Raw genomic sequence first — 25,710 nt, 5'->3', positions numbered from 1 at the left:
GGAGAACCAGGACCAAAAATAACCTAACGTTTCATTTTGCCAGATATTTTGAAAAAAAAGTAAAGACAATTTAATGGTATACAGCAGAGAAAATAAAGCTTTGTCCAATGACCAATTTATTTAAGATAGTATGATAAAATGCATTTTTGTTCAAAATGGATAGCATTATAGTCAAATTAAAAAAAATAAAATTCCTATTATGTACATGTTATTATATCTAAGCCTAAGTGGTTTATTGTCAAGCCTTCATTGTTCAACCCCTTTTCTATAATGGAATAGCGTCTACTACTTTGGATCCCAGAAAAATACATGCCCTTATTTCATGTCTGAAATTTGGATATATAATTGACAGACATACTTGTGTGTTAAGTCTTTTAAAATTGTAAAAGCTCTGAGGGAAGTCACGTTTACTATCATCCACATATTCTCTAGAATGAATGTGGCCCATTTCCATGCTGGAAAGTGACACTAGGTTTATTTTCCCTTTACATATGATTCATATACATGTTCTTTATATAAATAGTCTAAGTCTACCATGCTGTCCTGCTAAGGTAATCCATTCAGTTTTGATACTGTCTTTGCAGTACTGTGATTTCAGCTCATAACTCTTGTTCTCGCTAGGCAAGCATTCCACTTGAGCCACACTCATGCCATTTTTGCTTTGGTTATACTTTTAAGGCCCTGAGCTCAAAGTATTGACTCCCCTCAGGCAAAAAAAAAGCAATAGTCTCCCAGGTGGTTCTACTGTGAAACAATTAAGGACAAAATCAGCAGAAAGCCTAAAGTCACTGTAGAACATTCATTTTTAGTTTATAAATTAATTAAAATTAATTCAATTAAATTAATAGTAGAATGATGGTATACTAGATAGAAGAGTAAAGGATTTTATTTTATTTATTTATTTTATTTTTTGTTGGTCATGGAGCTTGAATTCTGAGCCTGAACTCTGTGCTGACCCGGAGCTTTTCAGCTCAAGACTAGCACTCTACCACTTGAGCCACAGCACCACTTCCGGTTGGAAATAAGAGTTTCATGGAGACTCTGCCCAGGTTGGCTTTGAACTGCGATCCTCAGATCTCAGCCTCCAGAGTAGCTAGAATTACAGGCATGAGCCACTGGTGCCCAGCTAATGGATTTTAAAGTCCAAGAGCACTTTCTTTTTTCCAAATTTTCTCTTTTATAATTCCTTTCTTAGAATGTGCTTATATTAAAAGTCATACACAGGAGCAGACCATCAAAATGTACCTGTACACTTTGTGATCATAATATTAGAATTAAGAAATGTTTAATGAATTTGTGAATTAGAAAAAATCCAATTTTGTTTATTGGGCATCTAGAAAATCTGAAGTCAAGTCTAGATCCCTGTATGATTGAGAGTTAATCTTGTTGATTTTTCCATTTTTAGGGAAAAAATTTCCCCTTTTTTTCACTTGCTTCCATGCATATTATCACTTGAGTTGTTTTTATTTCATAAATGAATCCATTGTAAAACTTCTCAAGAACAGTATTAGGTGTGTATTTTCTTTTTAAATTTACTGGATAGAACTGATGATCAAATATTGCAGTACACAAAGAATGTTGTTAAAAGTCAACTAATTATTTAAGCTTGAAAATATCTGAAAAGCAACAAAGCCAACCTATATAGCACCTGGCTCAGGGTATTGGACTAATTCTGATTTAAAAAAATAGTAAGTTACAGTGAGTTTGTACACACATGTAAGAACAGTGTTATCGTTAACTCCATACCCTGATTTGGTGAAAGAGGCTTAAAGGAATGGTCAGAGGGAGGTAAAACATATTTTGCCTTTGAGAATGAGGAACATGGAAATAACTGAAGCCTTTACTTGGCGAGGACATATAAAATAGGAATATGAAGTCAATATATTGAAAATAACAAAAACCTCCCAGCCAGATCCTCCTTGGGATTAATTATGAAGGAGAAATCTAGATTGCATTGAAAATTTAAAAAAAATGACATAACTAGAAACTGTTCAAACACATCTTTTCTAGTAGTTTGTACTATTTTCATGATTAGTCAATTACATCTCTAGTAATCTGATTACTAGAGATTACTGATGCCTGAAATGGAAGTAGACATATTGAAGAAAAAGTTCTATAGGCCAATCATTGTGAAAATGAATATTAATCATGTTTATATTAAATTGCATTGATGGATTATGGAAATAGTATCCTAAAAATAATCTGCAGTCCCAGTAAGAGATATCCATAGGATTATAAGGATAGACAGGAATTTGTATGAGATTATTCTTTAAAAGAATTATTACTAGTAAATTAGTGAATCTACTTGTCTACATCATTTGGGACAGATTTCCTCTTAGCTGTCACCACCCTTCACTAAAATTTACTGGCTAATATACTACAGGCAAAATATGACCCGCAAAAAACTGACTCTTCATAGAGAACAAACAAATGCTTTTAGAAAGATCTTAAATTTGTTTTGCCTATGGAAAAAATATATTCTAACTTTCACACAGCCAATATGTTCCAGTTGAAAACATGGAGTAAGTTTTAAATATCTGTGGTTTGTACAATTAGAAAAGTATACAAATCCTGCAAATATGTCAAAATCACAAAATACACTCTGACAGCTAATGCTCTGAAAACACTTTATTACACAAATTACATTCAGATATTGAAAATAGTGTTCTAACAGCGTAACCATCTAAAAATAAGACATCCCAGAAACACACCAACTGAAGAGAAAAATTAAAAGAATTTAAATAGAGACTTTTTTCTTTCTCTCATTGCAATATAATGTTAGTGATTTTAAAAAAATAGGAGATTTATCAGCTTTGTCCTCATGTAGCACAAAGGTTCTCTTTACTGCCACAGGCTGAGAATGCTGAACAGGAAAGGCACCAAAGAAAGACACTGGCAATGGAGTGCTATTGGGAAAAATACTGTGTTCAAGCAGAGAATGGGGTTATTTACATCCACAAAAAAGTCTCAAAAATGTAAATGAGCAAACCTTCCATCATTAGATTCATAACTAGGATGGAGGAAGAGGACTGTTTCTCTATTCTATGTTCATAGAAAGACAATGGCACTGTTGTGAACTCTTAAGAAACTCCTCAACTAGAAACAGAAGCCAACTTAACCAAAATGGAGTAAGTAAATTGTGTACAGTCCCACACAGACTAGTACAGTGGACAATAATAAATGCACAAAACTTTAAACGTGCTACAGGAAAAAGGAATCTGGCATTCTTGGTAAATCTCATTCACGCCAAATGAAAGCCTGGTGTTCAGGAGGAAGTTGCTGGTGCAGGCAGGGGTGCTGAATACTCCTCTTCAGATTCACTCCCATCTTCCTCATCTTTTTCTTGGTCACTCCCTTCTGTGCTAAGGCGGTCAAACCCTTTGCGACTGTAACCTTTTCGGCTGGCGAAGAAATTTCCAAGGTTTAATCCTCCAGTTCCCTTTCCTGAAGAAAGCAAATAATAATGTAGAATTGAAATTATGTTTTTGCACGAGTTTTTTGTTTCCTTGAGAGTGCTGAATTGTAAACGAGGACCAAATTTGGGGATACGATAGTTTGTTTTAAAGGAGTGACATTCGGACATGCTTTTACTACAGAACCAGATGAATATCACTGCCAGACTTATTAAAATAAGGAATAAAAGCTTTCCAGAAGTATGGGTTTTTACAAGAACATTTTACATTCACTTTTCACCTTCAGCTTGTCCCTGGCTCTCCAGAATGGGCATGTGTCAAGCAGCAATTCATTTCAATGACTTTCTGAAGAAGTCATATTCAGTATGACCACATTGACATGCCAACATGAGTGACAGAAAACTTACCAAAGACAAATGAAACTGGAAAGAAGGCAGGGAAAGCAAATTTGATAATACAGAATGACAAGATGAGTTTTATTAGAAAAGGGGTAACTGGGTAATGAGCTACCAAAGACTTTAGATTATGATTGGCATTCTGCATTTATACTAGGGGATGTTCTACTGTCTACCAAGAGTCAAATCAGGAAATGTCTCCTTGCTTATCAAGAGGGGAAAAAGAGCCTGTTGACTTTAAACCAAACAAAGACTCTAAAAGGTCACAGCATACCTCTAAATCTTCCCAATACTCTTCCTGAACTGGCCTCGAGTTTGTGTTCAGAATCTGTTGGGGTGGGAGGAACAAAAGATGGCATAATTCAAAATAAGTCCCAATCACCTTCCAAAATCTATGGACTCAGCTTTCAACACAAAAGCAGGAACTTTTAAATGATTAAGGAGGCTTGGTTTTTATACATACATTTAAGAAAAGAAATAAGTACATAAGGGAATGGGATTCACAGATACCAACATGTAAATGAAGCTTTAGCTCCTGCCTACGTCTCTTGCAAACTACAGTTTTGATAAATGAATTCCCTCAGCCTCAGATTTTTTCTTTCTCTGAGAAACGAGGGATCAATGGCCTTGTCTATAAGGTTTTAGATAGGACATATCATCTGATGAGCTTAGAGACGTGGTATCTGGTGCATATACAGTAAACACTCAACACATTTTTGTTATTTGCATTTGGGCAGAATTAAGTTACCAATAATTTGTAAAAACAAATTGAAAGCTTTGGTTGCTACAAGTTAGGAATAGCTGTGGTAGGCTTTCTCTTAAGAACAGTATGTGACCTCTTTAAGCTGATGTGTTGAATTGAAACCCCTTTGTACAACTACTTAAAATAATTTACATATATATACATTAAAAAGAGCTTTGGATCCACGTAGAGCTTTTCCCCTTTGAGGAAAGTTTAAATGAAGGTGCAGGACATCCAACTAACTGAGTAATCTCCAAGCACTTGAAGTGCTCACTGTGGGGCTTCCATTTCCCACAGGAATGAGTGAGGAAACTGATTTTCTGTTTCTCCTGTCGAGGCAGCCACCCCAATGGATTTCATTTTATTTCCCTTGCTGTGTATCTCTAGACACATTTCCCAGTCAGAGAAGCCAGGCTCAGGTTGCCTATCAGGTCTCTCACCCGGGAATGGAAGCAACATTGTGGAGACAATTGATGACAGAAGAAAGGCAGAAGAATCAATAGGAAAGGGGAAGACAAAAAAGGGGAGAACGACTTGATAGGACTTTTAGAAAGTCAAACATTTTAGACTGGCAACTTCTACTTTTGTAATTAAATGTGTTTGACCAAACAGCATGGCATTACATTTTTTCTAAATACACGGTGGATGCACAATGGCCATTTCCTGTGATTTAGGCTGGATTTCTACCTTTCCAACACATCCCTGTAAGGTTTTGCCATGTTTTGTCTCCCTAGAAGCAAGCAGGAGAGACAAAACATTCCTGACTCCTTAGTCATTCTTTCTTCTATTTTGAGATGGATAGCAGAATTCCTGCTACCTGCCCCCAGGCCCCATGTGCTCCTAATTTGAGTATTTATTACCATACTTATCACCCTCTATTATAGCCACTGTATGTCATGTCACATCATATAATCTCTCAGATGTCCTTATTTTATGAGCTCCATTCATTCTTTCAATCATTTTCTATCTTTCAATCATTTTTCTAACAACTATTTATTAAGCCTCTAGTGTGAATGACTGTTATTTGTACTAGAGACATATCAGTAAGTGGTAAATGAAGATGGTGTGTCTTTCTCTTTGTTTATGACAGTTCCAGATCCATAACAACAGTCAGCAGAAGTCCTTTCTTGGAACACTTAACTCTACTTTTGCAGCTTTATGACTGCAGGTGAAAGGCAAAAGGCAGTCCAAGAAAAATTTCCTTTTACAATTTATTTAATTGACTTCCTGGTGTTCTGTTTCCAACAGTACCCCTTTTCGGGGTCAGGGTTTTGCCATGGGCATTGACGCCCAGCCATGGCCGCCTGAACCTGAAATAGGATCAGATGCTATTTATTAGTTAAATGCTGCCTCTCATGATGGTCCACACATTCCTTTGCGACACAACTATACTTTCTTGGCTGGGAAACTGGGGACTCTGCCAAGGGACTGCTACTGAGAGGTGGAAAATAGGATTGAGCTAATTCTTTAATTGGATGTCCTGAAAGGAACTCAGCTCTTGGGTTTTACATTGTAATTATGATTTTTATAAAATACTGACCCCATTATTGAACTCCACTTTGTTTAGTTGAAAAAGACTGATGGCCAAAATTATGCCCATTCAAAATCTACCAAATGGTTTCTTGTAGAAATACTGGTTTCTTGAGAATTCTGAAGTTTGAAACACATGTCTCTCATTATTCAATTCTTCATAATCTACCTAGGTGTCAAGCATTTTGCATAATGCTTCATTTACATTATTCCATTTAATTTTGTACAGCCTCACAGGGTAAGTATTTCATCTTTACTTTATTCATGAAGAAACTGTGGTTTAGAGAGATTAAGTAACTTGCCCAATGTCATGTAGCTATGAGCTAGTGGCAGTCTGGTGGGAAATAAATACAGCTTCAAAACAGTAGATCCGAGTACTATGAGGATGGAGATGCTTCTAGCACCACACACCTCCATCTACTTTCTGATTGGTCAGCCAATCCTTCACTGATTCTACAATAGTTTCATTGGAGATAATAACTGGGTGTAAGGCAATTGCTAACAGACAAAGGTAAACGTTATACTATAGTGAGCTACCTAAAGTCCAGAGTGTCCAGACATATTTTCTACCAGAAACTAATTATAGACAATATTTGAAACATAGACAATAACATCAAAAACAGTAGAGGGCATCAAAGCAAAACAAAACAACTCCCAAAGACACTAAAAAAATTAGGAACAAACTCCTGAAGGTAATTAGGCCAAACACTTTTTTCAAAGGCAGGTTCCAAGTTCAAGGGGCTCATTTTACTTGCCTCCAAAGGCCCTTGATTTTTTCCACCGAATAAATATGACAATGGCCAGCAGGACAACCACCGGAATAACCAGAAGGGTTGTAATGAGAACCACAGGCACTCCCGAGCCTGGCTCTTTGATCAGTTTCTGTTTCTCTTGCATCTTCTGCAATTCTGAGGAAGTGGGTTTGTTCTCCATTTTGGATTCAACTGTCTCGGCTTCTTCAGGGAAAGAAGAGTTCACAATATTCAACTGACTTAGAGATCTCACAACCCTCCCGCCCACCCCTGCCCAGTCAAGTCACCAACTCTTCACAAAGAACTTGTTGAAAATACTGCATGTAGGTGGGGTTTGTGTGTCAATGTCTGCATTCAAACAGATGAAGGCAGGTATCAAGTATAATGATAATAGTTATTCCTACAACATGGTTTTCCACTTCAAAGTGTTTCCTTTCACTCTACCCTTCATTTCCTTTCTTAGTTATAACTCCAAAAATCCCCATAATCCTTTGTTTGTGTTTTTCTAAAGTTAAGATCAAACAGCAAACAAATTTGAGCTTGAATTCCAATTCTCCTGTACACGAGCTGTATAACTTTGGGCAAGTTACTTAAATATGGCCTTAAGTAACCTTACGTATAAAACTGTGAGAACAACATTTCCTTCATAAAACCATCAGATGTAAGTGCTCATCAAGTATTTGTTTCCTTGTACTTCCAGTTTATTAACTTCTTCCATGCTCAATGAAGTTTTTGCACATTATATGCATACTTAGACATATTAATTTTAAGACTTTAGTGAGGAAAAGCAACCCTATCTTTTTTGGGGGACTGGGTTCTTTTACATAGTTATCAACAAAAGATAATGCAGTTAAATGTTTATCATTTTGTTGGTGATGGAAGAAACTGATGCTACTACTCTGTGACACTGGCAGGTATGGGTAGTTATCAGATCTGAAGAACTGTTGGAGGAAAAACATAGTACATGAAGATACTTCATTGATCCTAATAAGTCCTGATTTAAATGAGATTAGTATCGCCTTCAACAATTCATCCAAAAAATCATACACCACGATCAAACAGGATTCATTTCAGGGATGCAAAGCTGGTTCAATATACGCAAATCAATTAATATTATTCATCACATCAACAGGAGCAAGAATAAGAACCACATGGTTATCTCAATAGATGCAGAAAAAGCATTCGACAAGATCCAACACCCCTTCATGATGAAGGTTTTGGAAAAATTAGGAATCCATGGAACATTTCTCAATACAATAAAGGCTGTATATGACAAACCTACAGCCAGCATTATACTCAATGGTGAAAAACTAAAGCCATTTCCTCTTAATTCAGGAACAAGACAAGGATGCCCACTCTCTCCACTTCTCTTCAATCTAGTATTAGAATGCCTAGCTACAGCAATAAGACAAAATGCAGACATAAAGGGGATCCAAATAGGGAAAGAAGAAATAAAACTCTCCCTCTTTGCAGATGACATGATCTTGTATTTAAAGAATCCCATAGACTCCACTCCCAAATTACTCAAGCTGATTCAAAACTTTGGCAAAGTAGCAGGCTACAAAATTAACCCCCAAAAATCAATGGCTTTTCTGTATACCAACAATGAGAAAAGTGTGGCAGAAATTAGGAAAGCAACCCCATTTGTAATAGCCCCACAAAAAATAAAATACCTAGGAATTAACTTAACTAAAGAAGTGAAGGTGGGGGGGAGGGGGGAGGCTGGGAAGGGATGTGAAGGGTAAACAAAAGGAGGAGGCTGCAATGCTTGGTAAGAAATGTACGCATTATCCTGCCCATGTAATTGTAACCCCTCTGTACAGTATCTTCACAAATAAAATAAAAATAAAAAAATAAATGAGATTAGTATGTGAGGCTTCTGTGACCCAAGAAGCACATGTGTTTGTACAGAATCTTTTGGAGTACAAAGGCTGGTAAGAATTTGCTTGGGCTAAAAGTTTGCCACAAGCATCACAAGGTGCCAGGTGCCAGTAGCTCAGGGCTGTAATCCTAGCTACTCAGGTGATGTTTAGTATATATAGACTTAATGGCTTGCTGGAATCTTCTACTAGGAAATGCTTCCAAAATTAGACAGCACACTATAAATATAATTTATGATAGAAATAAACAGGCAAGTTGAAGACTTTCGCTTCAACACTTTGAGCCAGCCCCTTTACAGTCTCAGCATATCTATTGAGCTCTTATACCATGTCAGGCATTTTTGAGGATGGTGTCAAATTCTTCATTTCCCTCTCTGTACTGTGGATAAAGGGAGACTAGATGTTTTCTCTTGTCCACTCAAATGATTCTTTGCAAGTTGGAGAGGAAGGAAGGAAAAGAACTGATTCCCAGATCTTGTTCCAATTTGATCTTTTAAAATCTCAGTTTCAAAGAGAACAGTGACTGTGATTCACACTCATTTTGACCACTGCTATGCCAGTTTTTCTCTTACTGTAGAAAATCTACATATAGTTGCTCTGTATTTAAACTTGGTTCACATCGAAGTAGGAAGAAAAAAACAATAAAATATATTATGATATTAAGAATTAATTGCTTGGTGTTGAACTATTCAAGAACTTGTTGCTGTTTGACAAAGGGTCTGCTTCTGTTTCAATGTAACCTGAACAGTTACTTAACATATGCTGGTAACTTTGACAAAGAAGAGCCAAGAATGAGCTCCATTAAATGGAAAGAAAAGTGAAGGACATTTGTGAGAGACAAAAATGTGTCAGCCTAGCATTCATAGAAAATGCACAGAAGTAACCTAGTGAACTTGCAGAAGGTACATACCACTTTGGAACTTCAAGATTTCCACACCAGATTTTGTACTTTGAGTGTCAGCTACTAAAAATGCTTGTACATTTTAAGTTTTGGAACAAGCTGAAATATGTTCAATATTTTAAAAGATGTTGTATATTGTTTTTAAGAAGAGGCTAAACATTTTAAGGGTCAGTCTTATAAGAAGCAATATTGCTGTTCTTCTTAGGAGCCATTATAGATAAAAATCTTAAAATTTTATCATAAAATAATATTTATAATTTAAGAATCCCCCCAAACATAAAAAATAAAAAAGTGTCACCTTCATACTTTATCCTAAATTCTTGTTATTAAAAATACCAGTAACTTAGGGCCACCTTGATAAATGAAGAGTGAAGACAAGACATCCATACTAAGATTAGCTAGGATGTAGATTTCTGGAACATTAAGAAGAACTGAGCGTGGCACTTTTATAAGATGCTAGCCATATCCATCTAGAACAAAAATGTCTTAAAATCTTACAAGGTCACAGCTCTCATAGCATTTTTACAGGTATTTGGAAATAAATCTTTAAAGATGCTATATAAAAAGTCATTTTTTTCTTAAGGCTCTGAGTTTTAAACTCTATCCCCCATACTTTTGGTCTTTGCCATTTATTTGAATGAGGTCATGCTTTTTGCCTGGACCAGTCAATACCACAATCCTCCCACTTAGCTTCCCATGTAGCTGGTAGGACAGATGCATTCCACAGCATTTTATTAGTTGAGATACTATCTTGAAAATGTTTTAGCCAGATTGGTCTCAAATAACAATCTCAGCTTTCTGAGTAGTTAGGAATACAGATGTGAGCCACAACTCTCAGATATTCTTTTTTCTTTTTCTTTCAAATCATCTTTTTATGGTATAAATGTTTTTAATTTAACATATGTTCACTGTTCCAACAAAATAATTTCTTTCCGATTGTACAGTGATAAACTACATATACAATAAGATGGATTTTTTTCAAATGTGTTTTGCTATTTCTTAAATATTTCTTGATATTATTAGGAAAAGTAATACTTTTTTTTTTTTGTCAGTTGTGGGCCTGAACTTTGGGCCTGGGCACTGTCCTTCAGCTCTTCAGCTGAAGACTAGTGCTCTATCACTTAAGCCACAGTACAACTTCCGGCTTTTTCTGTTTATGTGGTACTGAGGAATCGGATCCAGGGCCTCATGCATGCAAGGCAAGCACTTTACCATTGAGCCATCTTCCCAGCCCTAATACTTTATTTTTATAATATATTTTTTGTTACTGTAGAGGTGATGTTACATAGGTCAAGTAATGAGTACATTCCATTTTAAACCATGTTACCCCTTTCGTTTGTCTGTTTCTCATAGGTTTTCCCTCACATCTCCACCCAAAAGCCATGTAGTTCATTTTCCACATGGTGTCTACTGAGAACCACTGCTATCTTTTTTCTTTTAAGCACTGCAACCTTTAGAAAGACAACTGCATTCCTATGTGTGTGCACACTCACACAGGCATATAACTCTCCTTTTTTAAAATTTTATTTTATTTGTGAACATACTGATAACTCTCCTTTTTAATAGAAGGCACTTCAGTATCTGGGACAGTCAATGAAGGGTATTATGTACAGCAACACAACATGTGCTACTCAGTTCACTACTGAGATGAGAAATGGAAGACTGAAGGTTTTAGATGGAATGCTAGCAAGGAATACTTTGAAAAACAAAAAAAAAGTATGTATAGTGTGGGGACTTCTCTCTTTCTCTATGACTTTCTATTTCTGTCTTTCTGTCTCTGCTTTGCTCTTAAATGCAAAGTGTTTTTCCAAAAATGTATTATTCTCCATAGGTTTAAGAAGCTGCTTGCCCCAGAGAGTGTTTGCTTTGTTGGTTTCTTTGTTTTATCAATATTCTTGAGACTGATTTACCATCAACATCTTTTATTGCGGATGGAGTATAAAGACTACACTTTTGATGAGCAATCTGTTTTATCTCTAATGATTGTCTTTGAAATTTTAAATTACTCTCCTGTGTGTTTTCATCATCTGTAATTCTCTTATTCTTGCAACTCCTACTATGTAACTGTTCATAATTGAGATTTAGGGACATCAAAGAAAACTCAAACTGGGATATATCGCCAGTGCAGAGCACCTGCCTAGCAAGCACCACACACTGAGTACAACACCCAGTGCCACCCAAACAATATTAAAACAAAAACAACCCTCTCAAATTTGGGGATTTAAAATTAAGGTGAATCTATTAGGTTGTTCAATTTGAATGTCCCCTCCCCCCCACAAGTGTAAAGTGTAGTTTGAAGCCTTACAATGTTGACAAAAGATAAGATCTAGTAATCAAGCATGATTTATAATTATTTTTGTAATTAAGACTATAATCTTACAAAACAAGGTTTAAGGAGAGTTATACGGATTCAAAGTAAAAGAGAATAGTTTCATTTGCGAGGAGGTATTCTTAAGTATTTAAAACTAGACTGGTACTAAAGCTACCAGCACAACTATGTTTATCACAGCATTATTTATCATAGCTAAGATAGAGAACCAACCCACTCAATAGATGAACAGATCACACACACACACAAATGGAATTCTATTCCTCCATCAGAAAGAATGACATCAGCCATTTGTTAGGAAATGGAAAGACTATGAAAAAATTATATTAAGTGAAGTAAGCCAGGCCCAAAGAAACATAGGTCCCATGGTTTCCCTTATTTACAGCAACTAGTATAAGTTTAGGACAAGCAGAAACAGGTCAAAAGCTATGTTTTTATGCCTATATAAGATGATGTTAAGTGAAATGAACCCCGAGATAGGGACACAAATATTTTTTTTCTTGCTTGCTATTGTTTTTTTTTTAACATATTTATAATGTACTAGGTGATTTTTTTGTTTCTTTGTATGCTCCTCCCCCATGGTATAACCCCTGTTTTCACTGTATTTGATGTTGGTGCCCTGCATCTGATACATTTTTCTAATTTGGGGAAGAGAAGGGAAAAAACAAAATCCTTAAATAGGGATATAGGTTGACCTATGGTAACAATGAGATGTACAAGACACTATGTTGAAAATAACTTTGGTAGGGCTGCGGGGATGGGGGAGTAGTTGAGGAGGTGGGAAAGGAAGGGATGGTAGGGGAAAAACAAAGGAGGAGGCAACAATGCTCAATAAAAACGTACTCATTACCTTATTCATGTAACTGTAAACCCTCTGTACAGTATTTTTACAATAAAAACATATTTAAAAAATTAGACTGGTTTGAAAGGGAAAAGGGTAGGAGGGAGGGATGGGATCAGAATGGAGGAGTGAATATATTCAAAGCATACAATGAAGATGTGTGAAAAATATCACAATCAAACCTCTAGCATATAAATGTACACTATTAAAAACTGAACTTACTTTAATAGACTTTATTATTTGAGCTGCTGGACTTTCCCATATAACTGGAGGTTTTCTGACCAACAAACTCAGTGGTATGCACCAAGGAGACAGAAAGTGGCCTATAGGAGGGCGTTATTCACCCTTCAGTGATCTCTCAAGATGAGGTCAGCATGACTGAGCAGTTCTAAACAATACAAGCAGTTCAATCACTACAACCAAGGATATGTGTGTGTGTGTGTGAGAGAGAGAGAGAGAGAGACAGAGAGAGAGACAGAGAGAGACAGAGGTGGGGAGAAAGAGGAGGGAAGGAAGGAGGAGAAGAGAGGAGAGAGAGGGACAGAGAGAGAGACAGAGACAGGGAGAGAGACTGAGCACTCTATTTAACCATTTAGTTTGAGGCCATTTAGAAATTCTAGAGATGTCAGTAAAAACTATAATCATTTTTATGTTACATTTCTTGGAGAACTTTACAGTGAATGAATTGAGAAGGTCACTCTCTCTTCAGCTGTATAGTAGTAGGGGTAAGAATAAAGGATTTAATTTTAAAACTCTGCCTGAAATATTCACAATCTCAGTAATAATTCTGATCTTATTTCTCCATCTGTGAAATGGGGAAAATAGTGAGCCTTATGTGACTGGTGCAAGGATTAAGCCCAATTATTTTCATATAGCCCTCCTTTTCACCCCTTAAGTAGCTATTGTCAACAATACCATGTTTTTCAACATTTTTATTTTGGGACAAATGTAACTTACCAATAATTGTATGTAAGGGTAGAAAGGCATCTGTAGCGTACAGTGTGAAGTGAATGGCACTAGTATCACCAGGGAAGGAGTTCTACAAATGCCAAATGATTGCTACTTTGTTTGAGTTATACTATTCTTGCCCCTTTCAAGCTTACACTGGCAATATTTTGTTATCTGCCTATGTAAAATCCTTAAAGTTCCTCTTGGTTTTTGCTTCTTTTCATCTCTTGTAAGCCTGCTTTCATGAGAAAGGAAAACAAGTAACTCTAAGGTAAAGTCAGATGATCTTGGTGAATAATTTTTAAAACTACTATCAAAAGGATCACTTTGTTACTTAAACATGAGAGCACCTCACAAGAAATGTGGTGAGTTCTTGCCTCTTTAAGTCCGGTAGAGAATAGAGCATGTTCAAATACAAACTAATTCTGCTAAAAGGGTAGAATAATTTGACAGATTTCAAATGAGACCAGTAGCTACATACTAGAAGCTAAACCCCATTTCCCTATATGAATCTCAAATGATGTGTGTGTGTGTGTGTGTGTGTATTTGTGTGTGGTGTGCATGCACATACTCTAGGCTGTAAGTCCCTTGAGGGCAGGCATGCTTTCATTTCCAATACACCTGCTGCAGTGCCTGTCATGTAGAACCCCTCAATAAACTTAAGGGCTAAGAACTATTATGATACAAAGTTAGGGAATGACTGATCTTTTCACAGTCCTACAGCATTAATTCACCAAGGGTAATTTTTTCTTCTTTTTACTAGAACCTGTTAAGGAAAGACCTTTTCTGATAAACAAGTCTTTCTGCTGGTTTGGAGTTAATATACTTCTAAAAGTGACTATTTGCCTTTTTTCCTCTCCTGCTCACTGGTCATAAATTTCTTACATTTCCAGTCACATTCCATCCTTTGGAATCAATGATTTGAGATCCTTATTGACTACTCCATTTATCAGAAAAAGCAGTGGCATCAAGCAAGTTCAAAGGCTCAGCACATAGCAGAAGTCATGGACAATATACAAGGCCTATATATTTTTAGCCCAATTAAGTTGCAATCAAGAGTCTTAAAAGAATTCAACAAAAATAGCCTTTGGTTTTACAATTGGAAGAGGAATTTGACCAACCTTTGATTTCTTGGACCTCAATGCCAGCCTTTTTAACTGAACGATGTTCAATTTCTGTAACAACACAAGAAAGAGAAAAATCAGAGTTCCCAAAAATAGTATTTGAGAACTTAACTTTAATGTTAGCTTCATTAGGAAACTATTTTCTAATGCATTGAATATATTAATAATAATTTAGGGGTTACATCTATGGCTCTTGGATAAAATATCCTAGGGAAAGCTGAGCACAATAAATTTGATATTCTCTTCCTCCTCCTCTCCTTTTCTTCTGCTTCTACTTCTTGTTCTTGCTCTTCTTTCTTCCTTCTTTTTCCCTTTCTTTTTCTTCTCTTTCTCCTCTTCCTTCCTCCCTCCCTCCCTTCTCTTCCCTTCCTTCCTTCCTCCCTTCCTTCCTTCCTTCCTTCCTTCCTTCCTTCCTTCCTTTTGTCTTCCTCCTCCTCCCTTCCTCCTCCTCCTTTCTTTTTTCTTTGTTGGTACTTGAAATTGTACTCAGAGCCTCATGGCCATCACTAGGCAACTGAGATAGTTTTTCTAGAACCTTAATTTTATGATGAGCTTTGACTTTTGGACGTCATGATACTGTTTTGTTTCTGTTAACACTAAGTGATTCTGTTTGCATGTACCCTAAATCTTAGAATGATTACTAATTCAACCATGTTGGATTCTAAGTCTTTAAATCGACATATATAAATGACATATATAGATTTGACTAATGAATATCACCAATAATTTTTCATCTCCAATGGCAATCTTACTGTGCTACTGGTATTATGTTCCAGACTTATCATGTTCTGCATTATGATATGGTTTTTTTCCCCCTTAAAGTTGTATGCTACATTGAAGTGTTTCTTAACCAGGGTTTTATCAAAACCACATAAGCAAACTTTCAAAAAACAAACAGGCTCATGCCTGTAATCCTAGCTACTCAAGACGCTGAGGTCTGAGGATCACAGTTCCAAGCCAGCCAGCCAGCCAGCCAGCCAGCCAGCCCGGGCAGTAGAGTTTGTGAGACTCTTTATCTCCAATAAACTACTCAGAAAAGGCCAGAAATGTAGCTATATTCAAGAGGCAGATCACTAGTCTTGAGTCAAAGAAGCTCAGGGACAGTTCTCAAGACCAGGCCCTGAGTTCAAGCCCCAGGACTGGCATTACACACACAACCACACACACAGACATAAACACAGACACACACACAACCACACAAAAGCAACACTAATACTGTAGTTCCTTTCTTCTATAACCTGGGGAAGAGACTATCCACATATATTTTGAAAATCCTCCCTCCATGGCTCAGATATGCATCCTTATACAGTACCAACCACTAGGTGGTATAAATGGTCTTAAAGTAGAATCTTATTAAGATCAAGAATCATGTTCCTATGTGAAAAAATGAAGGTATTGGCTAAATTTCTGAAGTCTTTTTCTATCCATAAGAATTTTAGAAGTTTTGTTTTATTTATTTATTTATTTATTTATTTTTTGGGTCCAGTCGTAGGGCCTGAACTCTGGGCCTGGGGGCTGTCCCTCAGCTCTTCAGCTCAAGGCTAGCGCTTGAGCCACAAGGCCACTTCCAGCTTTTTTCTTTTTGCTTATGTGGTGCTGAGGAATCGAACCCAGGGCCTCATGCATGCAAGGCAAGCGCTCTACCACTGAGCCACCTTCCCAGCCTAGAAGTTTTGTTTTAAAAGTTGCTAGGATTATCTCTCTCTCTCTCTTTTTTTTGTCTACCTGTATCTTTAGGATCCTCTTTGAAAATGCAGGTTGGGAAAGACACACTTTTCATGGAAATGTGAAGTAACATCGAGGTTAGAGCATTTTAAAGGCATCTATGTGTACTTTAACCAGATCTTTATTTCAAAAAGAGTCAAAGTTATTTACAGAATAATACTGAATATGGCAACTACCAAATTGGTCTCTACAACCTATATTGGATCCGATTAAAGCTTCTAGACTTCAGCTTTTACTTTTGTTTAAAATAAGTTATACATTCTCCTTGTTACAATTTATATTTCCTGTTATTACTAACATTTTTCTTCACCAAATTTTCATCTCCTTGTCATTTCAGTTTTGGATACCTCAAATGTGCTACCCTGAAATCTTTTCTTATGCACACTTGCTGCTAGGCCTTGTCCCATTTAAAAATCATCTCTGAGGGGCTAGGAAGGTGGCTCAGTGGTAGAGCACTTGCCTTGCATGCCTGAGGCCCTGGGTTCCATTCCTTAACACCACATAAGCAAAAAAAGAGAAAAGCCAGAAGTGGCACTCTGGCTCAAGTGGTAGAGCGCTAGCCTTGAGCTGAAGAGCTGAGGGACAGTGCCCAGGCTCAGAGTTCAGGCCCCACGACTGGACCCCCCCAAAAAACAATCATCTCTGAATTTTGAAATTCACAGCCAGCTCAGCATTTATCCCACTTTCAATTTAGAAAACATATTTGTTAGCTAGGCTTAGCCTACTTTTAAAGAGTTAAAAAATAATATTCAAAACACAATTAGAAAAGTCAAACACTAACTAGCTAGAACCTGATGGAGCAAATCTGTCCACAGACAACATTTGGAATTACTGAAAATAGAGCAATTCAGTATTTTGGGAATGCTGAAGGCTAAATGGAAAGTGTAAAGTGCTTCTCATTTGGGAAAACATATCTGATAAAGATGGTGCTGTCCCTAAATGCTCAACAGTTACCAAGCACTAAAGAGTCATGTGGGAGTAAGCTGCATTTGGAAGCCAATCAGCCTTCTGCTTTGCCAAAGCCACCTCTTCCTTCTGGAACTAAGCTGGAATTAACACAGGCTTTAAATTTAACAGACATTACTTCAGGCATCAAGAATTTCCTGTGGCGTATCTGTGGAAACAAGGGGATAGCTGCCAGGAAAAAAAGAAAAAAAAAGAAAAAAGAAGAAAACCCAAACAAAATAATGTTTCTCTCCACTTTCTGAAGATTAATTTAATTCCTGGTGTACAGCTCTGTCTCTTTCTGTATCTTTCTCTGTCTCAGTCTCTGTATCTGTCTGTTTTCTCTGTCTCTCACTCTTGCTGTCTGTCTGTCTGTCTCACCCAGGGTCTTGGGTATGCGAGGAAGGTAGTAGTCAAGTCCCTGTAAAATCTTTAAATTACTGCCTTCTTTCTTGATTTCTTATTATCATGAGGAAGAAGAGAAGGAAATGCAAATGTTTTGTTTCAGTTTTAAAGACTAAAACAGATGGAAAATGCAGACAGTTAAAAATATAATACAGTTTTTTCTTTTTAAAAAAACCTACTCTCAGTCACTGTGAACTTCCAAACAGTGTTCATGTGAGCATCTCCAACGTACACAGTTCCATCTTCAGATGCAACAATATCATGAGGCATGTCAAAGTGCTGCCAAAATAGGAAGCCATTTGTTAGTGTTCTTGAATCTCCACAAAGGCAGAAATCAAAGCAAGATATAGAATTCAAATCAAAGTAGAAATAACTATCATCTAAGCAATTCTACGGCCAAGGGGCTTCACTCATTTACTCATTTGGATCTTAAATAATCCAGGAAATGTTCTAAACATTGGAAAGTGCTAGGGGGGCATTGAGTTTTGACTCTTTTTAAAAATGAGAAAATTTGAGAAATTATTTTAACAGTTGTTTTGTTTCATTGCCTACTTAATTATTTTAAATTATTTTTGCTTTCATCTTTCTCCTATTATCATTGTCAAATTTGCCTTTTTAATCAAAAGAACCAGCTATTTGTTATTATTGTTGTTATTATTATTATTTTTGATGTGGAAGAATGTAGATCATTCCCACTGAGGGACATGAATGTCCTTGCAGAAGAAAGGACTGAAGGCTGTACATGAAAGCAAGTGGTGAGAGACCATATGTTATTCCTCTGATTATAGGGAAAGAAACTTGGAGGGGCCTGTGTATATTACACTCATGGACAGCATTTGACAAAACTGTATCTGCTGTCCTATTATATCTGTTTCCCTTCGTAAGTGTAAAGCTAGAGACAGCAGATTCAGAAGTAAACATTCCTAAATAATGCAATGGTAGAAGAGGAAACCTTTAAGTAGATGGGGATATAAGTAATAGATATGCACAAAAAAATGCCAAAGAAACACAGTATAAAATCTGGCCTTTGACTTGAAAATGAATCTGTTCTTACACAGAAGTTAATACACACTATTTTTTCCCTTACTGAAACTTAATCATTATGATGATGATATATTAAATAAAAACTCTAAAAGATTCATAATCTAGTTTTAGTCTACTGAGTCAATACAGAATACATTTCTATGTTTTGGCATAATGTCAAGCATGTTTACTAAAAGGAAAAGCAAATTCAATCATCGAGTAAGATTGTCTTTTCAAGTTTGCTATATTGATCCATAAATTCTGAGTCATTCTTTGCTAAATGGTGAATGTTGGTGATTAGGGCACAGTGCTTCCTGAAATTTTAATTCAGGAATCCTCAGATTCTTATGAGAGTAAAGGGCGTTTTGAGTCTTGTCTCTTGCTTAGTAGTCAGTTTTGAGTTATAAATCAATGATTTAAAGTTAACATATTAGCTGACTTACTATGTAATCATTGAGTTAGCAAGGCAAATACCCTGAGGACTTTGTTTACCAAGAAATATGAAGAAGTTAGCTCAAATGGCATAACCATGAAGATAATTAGTAAGTGCCTGAACACTAGAGGAAAAAAATATAGTATCACTTTAATGAGTTCCCTTCTTATGACTGCTATGCCCTGATATTGTTTATTGCTTTTCAGATTAAACAGTCTTGTGAAAAATCTTACTTGTGGAAAACAAAAAGAAACCACAGAAAGAAATAGGTAATAGAACCTTTATTTTAGGTACATTTTTGTTTGGTTTGGACACTATACTTTTGGAAAGCTTCAGGAGAAAGAGACTTATGTCCTGTTCTGCTCAGAATTATTTATTCTCATCTAATATATTGCCTGATATAAAGTAGGTACTAAATTCATATCCCTGCAATAAAATTTGGTAAACTCCAGACTGACAGACTGACTAACTTACAAAATAGTGAGGCATTTTAGAGATTTTTTTTCTAAATCTAGCAAATCTGGTATTTTAATGAATATAGAATTATGACTATCAAAATTTTCTTTGACTAGTGACTTATAATTGTTGCATTATGATCCCCATGAAGCCAATAACTCTTAGATCCTTTTTGTAGACCGACCTTTATATATCTGTTTTGCCACAAGCACATTCCTGCAGTCTGTCAGCATTCTGGTCACTGGCAATCACAATGCAGAAGAAATACCCAGGGAAGACAAAGAGTCTATGGAAACACTGAACCACAGCCTCATTGTGTAAAAACAGCACTGTTAGAACAAACAATGGCAAACCACTGTGATGCTACTTAGCCTTTAGTCTGTTGCCTAAACCAAGTCCATAGAAAAGGACTAAATTCCAGGAAGTGATATTTTCAAGTCTTGTTGTTTAATAACATTATAAGAAAAAAAAAGTAAGCTAGATTTCTACTGGGTCTAAGAGAGCAATCTTCATTCTCACTACAGTCAAATCACATGCCAAGTTTACTAAGAACCATAGAGTTTTATGCCATACTAATTTTCATCTGAAAGATATTAACGAAGGATATTAATCCTAAATCTAACATCATATTACTATTCCACCAAAAATCTACCTAAGAAAGTTGTAATGTCTTCTGCTTTTTAAAAAATCAAGTATAATTTGATTGGTAACATTCAAATGTTAGTTTTATTCTTATGAAATTGGAAACATAAGTAGTGTATGGAATACCTTGCGTACTGGCTTGAAGACATCTATAATTTCTCCATTGGAAAAGTTCATCACAAATCCCTGTACAGGTTCTTGGTCCCCAAAGTAAGGCTTCCCATTCACGGCAAAGAGCAAACCTGTGACAAAAGATCTAGTTAGGTTTGCAGTACAGTATGGACTAAGGCTGGCCTTTCCACATGCATATTATACAAACACACAGTATATTAAGGGTTAATCTGTTTCCTACCATTACCAACAAAAATTGAAACTAAAACACATAGCAAGTATTGCCTACTGAGTAATTAGATCTGGAGCAATAGATTAGAGGTCTAACACATTTTACTACAAAAATTAGAAAGCCAGTAGAAATGAAGAATGTGCAGTTATATATATAATATATACTATATTACATATATATTATTACTTTCTGTCAGCATATATATGTATATATACATATATATACTGTCTGTCAGTATATCTACGTATATATATGTATATATACGTAGATATACTGACAGAAAATAATAATATAGGCATCCTAAATACAAATGAGGAAAATTCAAGTTATTCAAGCCAATCATTTTAGAGTAGATCTTTTGGAACATATGCATTATCAACAATCCCTCTAAGAACAGTCAGAGAGAAATATGCAAAGAAAATAAGTGCAATTAGAATATATGTAGAAGAATAATTTGAGTTTTATAAACAACTGGAATTTGAAAATATGAAGTGCTTATCAGACAATCCAAGGTGTATTCTTCACATAGCAAAAGAAATTAATCATCTTTTCATTAATACACTTTGTAGTAAATTTGTATTACTTAGTATAGTAATGTTTCTCTGAAATAATAGAAATAGTGTTATTTGGTTAAATAGTAACTTAGATGCTTAAATGAATGAATTAAAGAATATACTACACCAGTACAGTGAGTATAGCTATGTGGCTGAGTGCTTGTTTTTATGCACAAGAAGGTGGGATAGTCACTTTTACCATGAAATTACAAACACTAAACCATGGTTGAAAATGTTTTCATCTTCAAAGATTATAAAGATTCTTTAGTATAACATGCTGAAAAATAAACATCAATTACTGTTTTTGGATATTAGAAAGAAAACTTTTTCTAGTATTCTATTTTAACCATATTTCTTCTTTTCTCCAGATACTGACAGTTTTATAGTTATTTTTGTTATCACTTTCAGCAAATGACTGGTCCTAACAGAAAAATTCTTTGAATTTGAGGTAAAACCAACCAAAGAATTTCTCTTTTGTTGATACTAAGAGTATCATATGGTTGATTCTGTGGGAAAGCCAAATTCGCTCCTGGTATAGTAACTTGAGTTGTTTTATTGTGTGTCCTAATAGCATAAAAATATAACCATCAAATTGGTGATGGTAGGTCATGTCTGTAATTCTAGCTGCCCAGGAGGTTGAAATCTGAGGATCGAAGTTCAAGACCAGCCTGGGTAGCAAAGTCCAGGAGACTCTTATCTCCAATAAATTACTTAGAAAAAGCTGGAAGTGGTGTTGTAGCTCAAAAGGTAGAGAAAGCACCAGCCTTGAGCAAAGGAAGCTCAGGGACAGCACCCAGGAGTTGAATTCCCAGGACTTGAACTTAAAAAAAAATTATAAATATATATTATAATAATGATTGTAAAATCAATGCTACCATAACACAGTGTAGACATTTTATATTTTAAGTGTTTTGTATATTTTATACTTTAAGTTGTTCAATATTTATTATTTAAAGATAACTGATACTGTTACATTAAAATGTGAATTGTGTGTATCTTAATTTTATACGTTTGAATTCTTTTTGAAATTTCTTAAAGAAAATAAATCTACCTGAAAATAAGGGAAGAAAGCCTCAAGATTTTATTGGTTGTTGTCTCTAGCTAGATATAAGCCTCATTTTTTTAAACCTTACTTAAAAAGCTGGCCACCATTTTTTAAAAATAAATATGAAACAGAAGTATTTTGAGGGCTGATTCTGTCAGGCATATACCATCTGTTGATGATGTATGAAGACAGTATTAATCACTCAGTAAGTAGAGCAGATGATAATAATTAAAGGAAAAATCAATGTTTGGGAACATTTTAAATGCAGTACAAACAGCTGCTAAATCTTTTTGAGTTTTCATTATTTCTTTAAAAGGAATAGTGTCACTTGAGTTGAAATGATTTATGATGAAATACTAATTTAGTATATTTTAAGATCTGATATGTAAAGCATCTTTAACCTCTTAACAGAAAAATGATTAAAATTCACATTAAGACAAGATAAAATACTTTTAAGGAAAGAATGCAGTGCAAGCACTCATACACACAGATGATGAAATACCTGGTATATATGAAATTGCAAATACATTTCTTCCGAATGATTCATGCTTAATCTCTCTCACAAATTCTTTGGTGTCAGTGTTAAAACACTGGATCCGACCATTTTCCCTGTCTGCCACACATAATTGGTTCAAATGAGGCACGAGTACCAAGCTGTGAGGAACACTGAAATGGCCTGGTGTAGGATTTCTCCCAGAAGATGCTACAGAACGAAAAGAAGCCACAGTTATACAACTTAGGAAATCATCCAAAATGTGACTCTACAGTTTTGTAATTTTCCAAGTTCATGTAGGGAATCCTTAAATACCACCACTGCTTCTAAGTTTATTCCCACAAACACAATAAAGATTTTCTATTTGGACAAATTTTTAAAGAAAGTATCTTTTTCTTCTTTTTAAATGGTGTGTGTGTGTGTGTGTGTGTGTGTGTGTGTGTGTGTGTGTTGGAAGTGTGACTAAGTTAACTAAATATATACAGTGGCCCTGTTTTCTTCACTGTACATGTAGAAGAATGTGAGAAGTGGCTAAAGTTTGGTTCCTGGTGATGTTGCTTAACAGTTGGGATTAGAGATCCAGAGTCTCACTAGGTACCTTCTCCCCACTGTGTGATGAATTCTCCACTTGGTGAAAACTGAACAATCCGACTGTTGCAGTAGCCATCGGACACATAGATGGCTCTAGTCCTCGGATCCACAGCCACATCGGTGGGTTGGCAGAAATGATTCTGGTCACTGCCTGGTTGCATGCTCCTTCCCAGGATTAAAAGAGGGCCTTCTTTACTGTTTGGATCCAGTTTGAACACCTTTTTTTTAAAAAAAAAACAGAAGCCTTATCTACTTTGCATGATTATAATTGACACAATCCCACTGAGACTATCTGTACATCATGAGAATATAAACACCTAGATGATGTTTGAAGATTGTTGAAAGAACAGTTTTGTGACTCAGGACTAAATCTTCCCAGTCCTAGGCTTTCTTTGCCCATACAGGTATTTTTCTTTTCTTTTTGTTTCCTTTTCTTTTTTTTTTTTTGTTACATACATTTTAGTTAATCAGGCTATCTTATGGAAGGAAGAACTTAAGAATTTAAGATTAACTATAACTAGTTAAATATTATGTAGATATATTTATATCTTTTGAGAGAATACCTAAGTTTGAACACAAGGCCTTGTATGTGACAGAAAGTACTCTACCACTTAAGCCATGTCCCATGTGTTTGTATTTTGTGTTTTTGTATAGGGTCTCATTAATTTTGTTTGAGCTGCCCTAGAACTGGAGACCATCCACAACTACTTCTGCCTCTAGTTAGGATTATAGCCGGGTACCACCATGCCTTAAAATTTTGAATTTTTAGACATAAAATATGTGTTCACCAGAGATCTTGCTTCATTCTACATATAATGGAGACAGATTAGAAAACAAAACATAAAACACAAGTGATAAAATCAAAGTAAGTACCAAGAATGAGGAAATAGCAAGTGAATGAAACAAAGAAAGAACACAGGAAGGGCCCATCTGGGTGTTATAGCGAAGCTCCATATCTGGCCCTAAGCTTCCCTTCAGTCCCAGGAAGAACTGCTGAAAGAAAAATCTCAGGTATAGACTGAGTAACTATGGCTTCAAAATGTACATGTTTAAATCTTCACCTCAATGTGATAGTATTGTAGAGTGGGACCTTTGGAAAGTCATTAGGTCTTAAGGGTTGAATCCTCATGGTAACCATTAGTGCCCTTGTAAGAAGGGACCCACAGTATCTGGGCACATTTTTTCCCTACCCTCTGAGAATTAAATGAGACATTGTCAGTCTGTAAGGCAACAGAGTACCCTCAGAAGCAGCCTACCATATCGGTACAACAGAACTCAGGTTTCTAGATCCTAAGAGATGATTTTCTGTTGTTCAGAAGGAATGAAGTACAGAATGTTAGAATCCATCATGATCATTCCAGGGGACTACGTGGAGGCAGGCAGGCACAGGGAAAAGACTATTATAAGGTATATTAGAGGGGCCATATATTTCTCTGGAGAGGGAGCAATACAGGTCTGCCCCCATCCAGGTGGGTAGCTCTGGGGCAAGTGGCATGGGTAGGTAGGGAAGAGAGGGAGCGGCCAGCTATATGGCAGGTACTCTAGGGCAGGGAGGAGCTGAGGTCTGAGGATCAGAGGTGGGGATAATGCTAACACAGAATACTTAGCTATACCAGGCTGAACTGAGTAACACATAGCTGTTCCACCCTCATCTTATTCACCAACTGAATCAAAGAAAGAGATCCAGAAAATCTCAGGGCTACCTTCTATTTGAAACCACCAACTGGGAAGATTACCTGATGGAGAGCCACATCTGTGACCCAATAATTCCCATCTTTATCTATACTTAAGCCATGAGGCAGGTAAAACCTAAAAAAAAAAACAAGAATAATTATCATGATTAGAATTCCCCAACTATACATTTATTTCTAATTAATCCACAGGACAATATGTACTTTAATAAATACATGTTTTCATTATTATACAAAAGACTAAAATGAATTAAGTGAAGATTACCTGTTATAATAGAGATCACCATGTGACAAAGCTGAAACAGTATTTAATCAATCATATTAAATCTATAAATGAAGCTTACTCAAAAATTGTAAATATTAACTATAAAGTGTAGTCTATTTACATAAGCAATACAAATAATATCAAAATGAAGCAGGTTCTAAGCTCATAAATATTTACATTCAAGAAATAGGAATTAAGCTAATTATCTCAAGAAACACCAATTGATTTCTACAGCTTGAACAGT

General features: G+C 35.9%; 1 protein-coding gene across 6 annotated transcripts in view; it reads right to left on the bottom strand.

Moving 5' to 3' along the window:
- Positions 1-2,610: 2,610 nt before the first annotated feature.
- The window catches only part of Pam (peptidylglycine alpha-amidating monooxygenase), a 163,904-nt gene continuing 140,804 nt past the window's right edge, over positions 2,611-25,710 (bottom strand). For 2 of the 6 annotated variants that reach the window (XM_013022047.1, XM_013022053.1), the window contains 9 exons: positions 25,247-25,319; positions 23,518-23,728; positions 22,929-23,129; positions 20,611-20,726; positions 18,110-18,209; positions 14,853-14,906; positions 6,836-7,036; positions 4,083-4,136; positions 2,611-3,444 (listed from right to left, as the gene is read on the bottom strand). In XM_013022047.1, coding sequence (XP_012877501.1) covers positions 3,266-3,444; positions 4,083-4,136; positions 6,836-7,036; positions 14,853-14,906; positions 18,110-18,209; positions 20,611-20,726; positions 22,929-23,129; positions 23,518-23,728; positions 25,247-25,319 — 1,189 coding nt within the window. In that variant the 3' untranslated portion in view covers positions 2,611-3,265. The remainder of the gene's footprint in view (positions 3,445-4,082; positions 4,137-6,835; positions 7,037-14,852; positions 14,907-18,109; positions 18,210-20,610; positions 20,727-22,928; positions 23,130-23,517; positions 23,729-25,246; positions 25,320-25,710) is intronic. The other 4 variants (XM_013022048.1, XM_013022050.1, XM_013022051.1 and 1 more) reach the window with 4 other exon arrangements.

This window comes from Dipodomys ordii, unplaced genomic scaffold (assembly GCF_000151885.1).
Source record: "Dipodomys ordii isolate 6190 unplaced genomic scaffold, Dord_2.0 Scaffold59, whole genome shotgun sequence".
Taxonomy (NCBI): domain Eukaryota; kingdom Metazoa; phylum Chordata; class Mammalia; order Rodentia; family Heteromyidae; genus Dipodomys; species Dipodomys ordii.
The sequence above is the reverse complement of the archived record's forward strand: the minus strand, read 5'-3'. Positions and strand labels throughout refer to the sequence as shown.